Below are 11,439 nucleotides of genomic sequence, written 5' to 3'. Positions count from 1 at the left end.
TCATGGAAGAGCCAGATACAGCTCATGAACCATAGGTTGCTGACCCCTGTATTATACCATTGTAACATCAGCAGTTATTTTTCAGTGTAATTTTAATTTGGGGGAATGGTATGGTTGGGGGGAGGGGGGATAAATAATTATACTCTTAATAAAGAGGCTAAATTGTAATGAGAGAGACAATGAAGGCATTCGATTTCCCCATTCAAGAGAGTTTCCCCACCTGATTAATGGTTGCGGCGAGGGGCTGTAAACATGACCGGATTTAACTCTCACCTGGACTAGCGTAACACTTCATCAACGTAGTTTTTCGTTAACAGGGAGTTCGCTCGGCAGAAGTTTTACTGTACAGTATATAAATACATTGTTATGTTTGTGGGGTAGATGGAGGAATTTCACAATAAAGGTAGGATTGTATAGTGTAGCATGGTCCGTGGATGAGTCGGAGGCATCTCGATGTAAATTAACAAAGGAAAACTGTGAGCTTAAGTTGTTACGTTTCGCCATACGGGGGTGGTGCTGTGTTAACGAGGAATGGTTTAAGGCTAGTTCTCCCAGTATCTGATTGCTCCCGTGACCTTTTCCTACGTTTTTGCATTTACAAAGCCAGCTATAAAAAGGAACCACGTTCTTCCAACAACAACAAAAACAAGAGCCGAATGTTTCCGACTAGGCAAAAACCCCGCCTTACCACCAGCAGGCCACCACACCCCTGATGATTATGATTGGTCGATGTGATGTAAGAGGGAGAACGATAGTGTGGAGACGGCAGTCAGAACACATAGGACCGCTCTGAGCTCTCCTCGACACGACGAGAAAGATGGCTGATTCTCGTTGTCGCACTGTTGTGAATTCGTTCACGTACTGAAATAAGACACCAGCTAGCCACTGACTGTTCGGCTGGGTCGTGAAGTTTGTACGTTTCTGAGGAGAAGAGAAGGAGAAGAAGAGCGCGTCTCTTGGCCTTGTCTCAGAGCCTCAGCAATCGCCTTGTTGTATGATCAAGGAGAAAGACGGCGCCATTTTGTGTATGTGGACCTGGAATTAGAGGGAGTGGTGTGGCAATCTCGATCGTGAGAAGAAACTGTACGGTGGTTCGAGGGCTCTAGCGTTGGCGTTGAAGACCATCAGTGCGAATTACCTCATATACATGACCGCGAGGAGCGACTTGGTACCATTTTGCTGTGCGTTTCCTACGCAGTGGCTTCGAGGTTCGATGATACCAGGCTCCTCAAGGTCACCTCTGGACATAAGGCTGAGTACCGGCATAAAGGAGGGAATTTATTTTATTTTTATCTTTCCCTTTGCCCGTTTTTGTGACTGAGTGAGGACGTCTCAAATTAGACTTAGTTTTACCTCAAGTTTCATTTGGACCTTTGGTATATTTTCATCACAACTTGTTGATTTGATGTTCATTAAAAACATAATTTGTTGAATTTACTTGTGTTTGTCAATTCATTTTGGGCTCGAGGATAAACCCATATGCTTCCGTCCCGTATGCACCCTCACCCCCCTCCATCCCATGTGCACCATATTCTCCAAGGATTTTGACCATTCGCCTCCAAGGTAAAACCGTTCGGCTATCTGTCCAGGTCAGTGTTAATCGGCTGGACCTGACAATATATATATATATATATATATATATATATATATATATATATATATATATATATATATATATATATATATATATATATATATATATATATATATATATATATATATATATATATATATATATATATATATATATATATATATATATATATATATATATATATATATATATATATATATATATATATATATATATATATATCAATCACACCATTTGAAAGCCTTAATCCCTGAGCAGGGGTCAGCTTTTTTGAGGGCTCCACTCATGGTACCCTTTTTTGTGGCAATGTTTTTATGGCCGGATGTCCTTCCTGACGCCAACCCTTTAGTCGCCTTCGACCCTGCAGGGATAATTACCAGTACACTAGTGCTCATTTCGCCAACCTTCAGAAGGATGACAGGCTGAGTCAACCCCCCTGATGCGAGCTCAGCGGCCAGTGGGGGTCGAACTCAGGATCCCAAGGATCCCAAGCCACCACCTTAACCACTGAGCCACACCAGGCTCATCAAATATATGCATATGTATATATATATATATATATATATATATATATATATATATATATATATATATATATATAAATATATACATACATACATACATACATATATATACACACACACCTTGTGATACTTTTTGTTTTTTGGTGTGTCTTTGTCTATACATCCCACATTTCTGAACATCCTGCAAATAAAGTGTATAGTATGAAATGTGGTCAGCGGATGAATAAGGTGACACTGTCACATTGATGGCAGAAAACACCATGCTCTTATGACAGCAACTGGAGTTAAAGAGATGTTAGTATGTATTTTTGTGATTCGCTTTTCTCGTAAGGAAGATAATTTATGGCTGGAGAATGCAAATTTTGTATCTACAATTATGCAAGCTCTTCACAACAAAGAACGGCATTAAAATATGCATGTTTTTCATGATACATCAAATATTTGTGTGTATATAACACTCGAGTGAACAAACAAAAAAAACGAGCATGATAAGAATCAATGCACTCTCTCTCTCTCTCGAATGCAAGAGTTGCAGTGAAATTCAACATTAAAGCCCGACTCACAGTAATCCAGGCGAGACAGTCGAGTATCGAGTGCTCACAGCGCTGGATATGTTGTACAATCCCCCCAGGGAGAGCAGGTTCGGCCTTCACAAAGCTTTCCAGCACCTTGTAGAAATCATATGGTGTGAGGTTGAGTACCTCCAACACCCAGGGAAATAAAATGCTCTCCAAACTGTAATTGGCTGAGAATGGTGGTGATCGGAAAAAAGGGTGAGGAGAAGGTGAAAATATCAACTGGCCTGTTAAGCTTTCCCATCTGTCATGATAATGAAAGGCCAGGTTTCAAATCCCAGACAATGTATTGATTTATTCATTGTCTACCAAATGTGTACTGATGTCTGAAACAAATATTGTTGTCCTGCAAGTATTTAATTTACAAACTTCATCATAAGTACAAGTTTACTTTCTCTATCCATTGATTTCACTTGTTTATGCAACATCGAGATACAAGTGAACAAACTTGCAGACAAGGAATGAATTCCGGTTCGGGCAGTCTCCATGTGGATGGTAAAATTTGCAGCTGCTCATTTCCACCTCACTAAAGCAGAGTTTTCCAAACTGAATTCATCCTGTTTTTGTGTTTGTTGCTGGTTCAATCCACTGCAATATTTCGTGTTGATGTGTTCCTTTATTGTGTTATTAGTTTCGTATTGTCAAGGCCTTGATTGGATAGAAAGTTTGCTTCAGCAAATCAGTCCTGGGTGTATTCCCAGGTACTCCGCTTATCTCTCAACTTTATACTATCCCATTTCCTCTACTCGTTTCAAAGATTCAGAACAAGAAAACAAACAAGAAACTTAATTTTTTTATTTCATCCCATAACGCTTCTCATTTCCATTGAATTGCCTTCTGCTTCTGGTTCGACGTTCCCTCCACTCCCTTTTCTCTCCAAACAGAATGTACATAAAATAATATAAACGCTTCTATAAAATAAATTTTTTTAAAGCATTTTAAGAATGTATTTCATCCCTTGTTTCTTCACACATGCTTCTGTTTCTCCACCATGATATATGTCTCTTCTTTTTCTGAGGTTTTTGTCTGATCTGCACCTCATCCACAAACCTCCACCCAACCCACTTCCTCTTCACCACCACTCATTCAGCACAGCATTTCTCCATGCATTTAACAAGCATTCAAATCCCCCCATCCCATGATCTTTATCTCCGTTTATCAAAAATGGTAAAATGGAATCAGGAAAAGCATTCACCACCATCCCACCCCTCAAAGCTTCATGTCCCCCTTTTCTACCTCTCTCCTCACCACACCCACTAAATGCTTCGCCCTCACCTCACCCTCGAAAACCTTCCTCCACACCCCTCACACAATCAAACTTTCCCCCGCAATTCACACACACACACAAACCTTCACCTTCCTATGCATTCTACACACTCAAACCTTCTTCCACACACTCAAACCTTCCTCTGCACCCCCACACATTCAAACCTTCACATGCACCACACACACAAAGTCTCCCATACCCCACACACTCAAAACTTCCCCGACACCCCATACACACAATCTTTCCCCTGCACCCCTCACACACACAAACATTACCCCACATCCCACACACTCAAATCTTCCCGCACACCCCACATCCTCAATCATGCCCCATCTCACACACTCAAACATTCCTTCACATCCCACACACTCAAAAATTCCCCTCACCGCACCCCAAAGATTCTCCTTGCCCCCACAAGCCCCCCCCCATCCTGTACCATACCAATGTCTCAACCCCTCCCTCCTCCACATCTCGAACTGTGTGGAATCTTGGGCCTCCGTTCCAACCTGACAGCTCTCAATCCAGGCCGCTGCCGATAAATCGGGCAACTGTATAACAGAATCCATCAGACGTCCCAGACTCCTTAGTATCTCGCCCTGGCTGTTGTCTCCTCCGATTTGAATGACTTGAACCATGTCCTGGCGGCGGATTTGCGCTGAACAAAAAAAACTCCATTTCTCACCCTCCGTGTCCTGCTCTTACACTACTCAAACCCCAGGAGTACCGCTGGTTGTGACTTCCCCTCCACTCCCACCTCATGTTTGTCTATGGGTTTTACCGTACTCCCAACAGTAATGACTCCATCTACATCTCTCTCTCAGATGACTTGGACCAACCCAACTCTCTCTTCCTCATATGTGGTGACTTTAACTCCCACCATGCTAATTGGCTGGGTGTTGGTACCTCTCTCACCAGGCATGGACCTTCTGCAAAGGACTTCTGTGACTCCAGTGGACTGACACAATCCATGAATTTTTCCACCCAGATATATCCCAATGGAAAATCTTCACTTCTGGATTTGGTGATGACCAACTTCCCTGAAAATGTATCCTGCTCATTCTCTGCACAAATTGGCTCACCTGATCATGTGCTTGTGAAGGTCAACATCTCTCTGGCCATTCTCAGAGAATCACCTTGGCACTGCCGAGTCTGGCCGTTCACTCAGGCAAAGTGGCAAGGACTACAATTAACCATCAAACTTCAGGACTGGTCTTCCGAAATCTACTGCCCCCGATATTAACTCAGCCTGGGAATTATTCCACAGAAACATGCTCCGCCTCTGCCTCCCTCTTCCTATACACACACACACACACACACACACACACACACACACACACACACACACACACACACACACACACACACACACACACACACACACACACACACACACACACACACACACACACACACACACACACACACACACACACACACACACACACACAATCTCATTTTCAGTTATCTTACCCATCCTCCCGCTCTTGATATTCTTCATCCCACACTCAGTACTCTGAATCCTCTTGGTACTCTGAATGGTGAGGTAGTTGCTTTAAAATAACTTGCATTCTCTTCCTGGAGGGCAAATCCAACCGAAGGCAACTTCAGGTCATTCCACAAACCTTCCATCAACCATTCTTTTTTTCCAACTTCAGTGCCAACTCACCCCTCACTCTCACTCTCAAAGCAACCATCCCACTCTTCTCCCTCCAAGCCTCCCTCTCACCTCTCTCAAAAATTCCCCCCTCACCTTTCTCCCACCTTTCAATCCACCTCACTCATCCTTCTCAAAGTTGCCCCCTCTCATCCACCAAGCTGCCTCCCTCCACTGCCCTCTCACCCCCATCTCTTCACTCCACCTCAAATCCTCAACTGCCTTCTTCCTTGTCTCTTGTCCCCCTCTCCCCCAGCACCACAGAGCCTTTTCTCCTCCTCATTCGGCCCCCTCCCCTCGCTATTCTGCAATACCCCACACTCTTTCAACAACCCTCCTTACCTCCCCCCCTCGTCCCTTGTCCTACCCTCCCCTCCCCCTCCACCTCCTGCACCCAAAGCCTCCTCCCCTACCTCTTCATTAAAAGTGTGGACCTCAAATATCCAGGGCCTTCGCTCAAACCTTTCAGATATTTCCATACAGGTTGCCACTGACAAACCAGACATTATCTGCCTAACAGAAAGTTTCCTCTCCCAAGTATCTCTCCCCGGTTACTCCCTCTTACGGTATGACAGACCTGAGCCTCGTCTGGTGGAGGTCTTGCTCTCTTCATCAAAGACTCTATTCCTCACTCTCCATGCACTGCTCTCACTTTCCCACACCCCCAGGAATACCTCTGGCTTCGGCTTCCCCTCCACTGCCACCTCATGTTTATATGTGTACTGTACCGTCCACCGAACAGTGATGACTCCATCTACACCTCACTATCCGAAAACATGGACCAACTTCTATCTTCTCATCCAAACTCTCTCTTCCTCTTATGTGGTGACTTCAATTGTCATCACGCCAGTTGGCTCGGTGTGGGTACCTCTCTCACCTGCCATGGCACCTCAGCAAAAGCTTTCTGCGACTCATTAGGACTGACTCAATCGGTCAACTTCCCGACCCGGATCTCAACCAATGGTTCTCCATCTCTTCGGGATCTGATTTTGACAAATTTCCCTGACAATATCTGCTGCTCTTCCTTCGCTCCAATCGGTTCTTCTGACCACGTCCTTGTCAAAGTGGACATCTCTCTGGCTGTTATCAGAGAACCACCTCACTGCCGTCAAGTCTGGCATTTCACTCAAGCCGACTGGCAGGGTCTCCGAGCAGCCATCAAACTTACAGACTGGTCTCCCATCACTACTTTTTCAAACATCAACTCATCCTGGGAATTCTTTCAAAGAAACTTGCTCTCCCTCATGCACAGATTTATCCCCTCTCGTGTTCAGTTGTCCTACCCTTCCTCCCACCCTTGGTTTACTGAAGCTTGTGGCGAGGCAGTTGTCCTGAAACAACTTGCCTTTGCCTCATGGAAAGCAAACCCAACTGAGGGCAATCTCAGTTCTTTCCACAAAGCTCGGAACAAGTGTGTATCTACCCTCAGGAGAGCCAGAAAACAACATCTTTCTCATCTCAAGTCTGAACTCTCAAATCTCTCTCCCTCCTCAAAATCCTGGTGGCGTTTAATCAAATCTGTTTCTGGTGTATGTTCCCCCTCCATCCCCTCCCTTACCTCAAATGGCCGCACTGCCGATACCACACGTGATAAAGCTGAATGTCTAAACTCTGTGTTTGCAGCTAAATCTTGTGTCCTAAACCCATCACTATCTCTACCCACTTTACCCAGTCGCACCCAACTGTCCCTGGACTCTGTATCCTTTTCTCCTGACAAGGTGGAGAGCTTGCTTTCAAACCTCGAGTCAGATTCTGCAACCGGTCCAGACGGCATCAGCCCACGTGTCCTCAAAGCCTGCTCTTCTGCTCTTGCTCACCCTCTCTCTGTTTTATTCACCCTCTCATTTGCCCAAGGTCATCTGCCATCAGCTTGGAAATCTGCTTACATCACTGCCCTGCATAAAAAAGGTGCAAAAACAGATCCCTGTAACTGCAGACCAATCAGCCTTCTCCCAATCATCAGCAAGGTTATGGAATCCATCATCGCTTCAGACATGAAATCCTTCCTCTGCTCCAATGGCTTGATTTACGATCATCAATTTGGTTTCAGACCAGGTCACTCTACCCTGGATATGCTGCTTCTGCTCTCCCATCAATGGATGGAGGTCCTCAATGCCAGAGAGGAAATCCGAGCCGTATCCCTGGACATAACACGTGCTTTTGACACAGTCTGGCACCCTGCCCTACTCACCAAACTCTCTTCCCATGGTATTCAAGGCCATCTCCACTCATGGCTCGCAGACTTCCTCTCCTGTCGCAGTCAACGTGTGGCCCTAAATGGAGTTCTTTCATCCCCTCTTCCTGTGCAGGCTGGAGTTCCTCAAGGTAGCGTTCTGGGCCCTGTTCTTTTTCTGGTTTTCATCAATGATCTCTCCGACTCTCTGGAAAATCCTCTATTTCTCTTTGCCGACGACTCCATCCTCTGCCGTACCATCTGTCATCCCTCAGACCGGTAAGCAGCAGCTTCTTCGCTCACTGCAGATCTGGATAAAATCACAAACTGATCCAACACGTGGAACATGTCTTTCAATCCAGACAAATCTCACACTCTCACTATGTCTCTTCGAAAGGACCGTTTAGAAAACCCCCCCCCCCCATCCACTTTCTCAACAATCCTCTGGAAGAAGTCTTTTCTTTCAAGCTTCTGGGTCTCACTATCTGCCATGACCTTTCCTGGGAAAGTCACATTTCCAACCTCACCTCCAAAGCCAGTCGCCGACTGGAAATCCTCCATCGTGCAAAGTCCTTCTTTGGCCCTCTTGAGCTGCTGACCACTTACAAAGCTTTTGTCCGTAGCCTGATGGAGTACTGCTCTCCCCGCTGGGATGGTGCTCCTGCCTCCCACCTTTCTCGGCTTCACGCTGTCGAAACCAGGGCATTTAAGATCATCGGCATCTCCCGCAATGAAGCTGAGTCTTTGGGCCTCTCACTCAATCACCGCAGGTTGGTCGGTGGTCTTTCTGTCTTATACGGACTCCTCTCCAGCCTTGCCCCCCCTGCTCTCTCTGCGATTTGTCCCCACCACATTTAACACAGGGCGCTCAAGGTCCTCCAACAATCCCCGTCTGGTAAAACTACCAAAATCACAAATCACTGCTCATCTTCACTCTTTCATTCCTCTTTTTTCCCGCCTTTGGAATAAACTTCCTCACTCTATTCTTTCCCATTCTTCCCTACAGGCTTTCAAAACAGCTGTTCACCACCACCTCTTGTCTTCCCCCATCCAAATCCTCGATCTTTTCTAACCCCGATAATCCACCCAAGCCCACTTCCTTCAATTCCCCTGCTTTCCTTCCTGAAAGTCCCTGTAATGTCCATCTTCTCTTCGCCATGTTCCCCATCCCATCCCCATCCCTCTCCCTTCCACAGTTCACCTAATGTGTCTGTTCCCCACTGTTTTGTCCCTTCCACTCCCGCCCCTCTTGTCTCATGCCCCTTGCTGTGAGTTGTGTGTTAGCTCTCATACGAGCCTCGACAATGTATACAAAAAAAAAAAAAACAGCAACAAATGTGTGTCTGCTCTCAGGAGAGCCATAAAACAACATCTGTCCAATCTCAAGAATGAGCTTTCAAACATGTCTCCCTCTTCTAAAACCTGGTGGCACCTTGTCAAGTCCATCACTGGTCCATCCATTCCCTCACTTCAATTGGCACCACAGCCCACTCCGCTCATGAGAAGGCCAAATGCCTCAATTCTGTGTCTGCTTCAGAATCTTGTGTCCCGAACCCCTCACTCACTGTACCCACCCTTCCTAGTCATACTAAACTGCTCCTGAATTCTGGGTCTTTTGCAACTGAGAAGGTGCTGAAGTTTCTCGCAACTCTCTACTCTGACTCTGCAAACTTGCTCTGCTGTTCTTTTGCTTCCTCTCTCTGCCATTTTCAACCTGTCATTTACCCTAAGTCATCTTCCATCTGCTTGGAAATCAGCCAACATCACAGCATTACATAAAAAATAGGGGCAGAGGAGGATGTCGACGTGAGGCGGAATCAGCATAATGTACCAATGAACGAACCAATGTTATAGCAAACACCTATTTTGGGAGCAACCACCACCCCCCCCCCCACCTGTAAATCTTCTTCGACCCCGATTTATTTAAATAGCGTGAACAAACTTTGGTACATCATGGGTGATGAAGGTTGTGGTCAAGTTTAATTGAAATTGTGTGCAGTTTCGGAGAAGAAAGCAAATACCTATTGTAAATTAGGTATTTCTGTGTTTACTTTTCAATAAATTTGTAAAAATTTCTAAAAACGGTTTCACTTTTTCATTAATGGGTTATTTTATGTAGATCAGTGATAACATTTTTAAAATTTAATCCATTTTAAATTCAGGCTGCAACAAAAGTTGAGGGGTGTGAATACTTACTGAACACACTGTATAGACATGTATGTACTCGTATACATGATCATAAAAAAAGTAATTGGTTTCCTTTAAACAATTGTGACATCATGAATATCGACCGACAGCACATAAATAGCCGGGAGCAGTCACTTTGCTCAGTTTCAGTGTCATTTCCCAGAGGAAGGAGTAAACCGAGTTCAAAATGAGAAATGACAATCTCCTCCGAGAAAGTGGGCACCTCAATTGTGACAATTTAAACAATCACAAGAATTCCCAAATATACTGTGAGGATTATCCAAATGAAGTGGAAAACAGCAAACAAACGACCCATGTTCGTGAAAAATTACCTCAAGAAAGAACACCCTGAGATAGATTCACTTTGTCTGTTTGTCTGTCTGTCTCTCCATCGACAAACTTCAGTTTATGATCGAGGAACATCTTCATTTTAATGGAATGATATACACTTGAACACTGTCGAACACAAATCACCTTGTTGGCACTTCCAGAAACCTTTAGTTTAGCAGTACTTGGACAAAATATTGAACCATTTTACGTCAAGTCGACCAATCAAATTTGCCAATCATGCTCTCGACGTTGTGGAATACCAAGGTTCAGACAAAATGGTGGCTCGTAGGAAATGTTGATCGTCCTCGGAAATGCAACAATCAAGAGTTTAAAAGGCCCTTTCCACGTCCTTTCTTCTCAAGACTACGTGGGGTAAGGTGCTTCATGAACTCTCCAATATTTTTTTTTGCAACTCTTTCATCTAATTCAATTTCCATGATGTGATGAACATGCTCAATAAGTCAATGGCATTTCAGAACGGTACCCGTACAGTTTGTTGAGCTGTGTATTCATTTTAACAGCACAGAGGAGCAACTGTGCACAAGCCTTTCATCAGAACGGTCAGAGCAGAGTCACATGGTGTGGTGCAAGGAACGGGTCTGCGTTTCATTGGGGCCTCAAAATGTGGAAACGGCTGTTGTGGATGCCTCAGTATGATGTACATTGTTCAAGTTTGATGGCAGGATCTGAAGGAAGTGTGGAAGGATAACTATGGGCTCAGTAATAAGAATGACAACAAAATCATCCACAATAGGATTTTTGAAAGGTATTTTGAAGTTTTGACTTGACGTATTTTATAAATTAAGGATCACCATTCAAATAGAAATAACAACAGTATTCGTGTTAAAACTAATAAAATTAGAAATGACCGTCAGAAAAGCGAGCTTTGTTTGCAAGAAAAAAAAAAATCAAGATTATTTGAATGAGAGCTTGTTAAAAAGTTGAACACTTTATGTTGTTTTGCAACATTTTCACGAAAAATGAAACATCACATCCTTTCAAGGCAAAATAACAGTGTAGTGTGGTACTGACTGCTCTTTTTCTGAACGTAGAAGACGACCTCCAAAGCACAGGCATGAAGCGATGAATGAAACACATGGAGGTGCAGCAGTTTGCTGTAAACATATACATCACA

The 11,439-nt window shown here is 44.2% G+C and overlaps 1 protein-coding gene across 4 annotated transcripts in view; it reads right to left on the bottom strand.

Moving 5' to 3' along the window:
- LOC147019327 (retinoblastoma-associated protein-like) overlaps positions 1-11,439 on the bottom strand; it is a 270,364-nt gene that overhangs the window by 204,073 nt on the left and 54,852 nt on the right. For all 4 annotated transcript variants that reach the window (XM_085899745.1, XM_085899743.1, XM_085899746.1 and 1 more), the window contains exons 7-8: positions 11,337-11,419; positions 2,682-2,863 (exon numbers count right to left, since the gene is read on the bottom strand). In XM_085899745.1, coding sequence (XP_085755871.1) covers positions 2,682-2,863; positions 11,337-11,419 — 265 coding nt within the window. The remainder of the gene's footprint in view (positions 1-2,681; positions 2,864-11,336; positions 11,420-11,439) is intronic.

The sequence above is a fragment of the Eptatretus burgeri genome, chromosome 10 (assembly GCF_056783735.1).
Source record: "Eptatretus burgeri isolate ZD-2024b chromosome 10, Ebu_testis_v1, whole genome shotgun sequence".
NCBI classification, from domain to species: Eukaryota; Metazoa; Chordata; class Myxini; order Myxiniformes; family Myxinidae; genus Eptatretus; species Eptatretus burgeri.
Note: the sequence above shows the minus strand (reverse complement) of the source record. Positions and strands in the feature narration are given on the sequence as shown.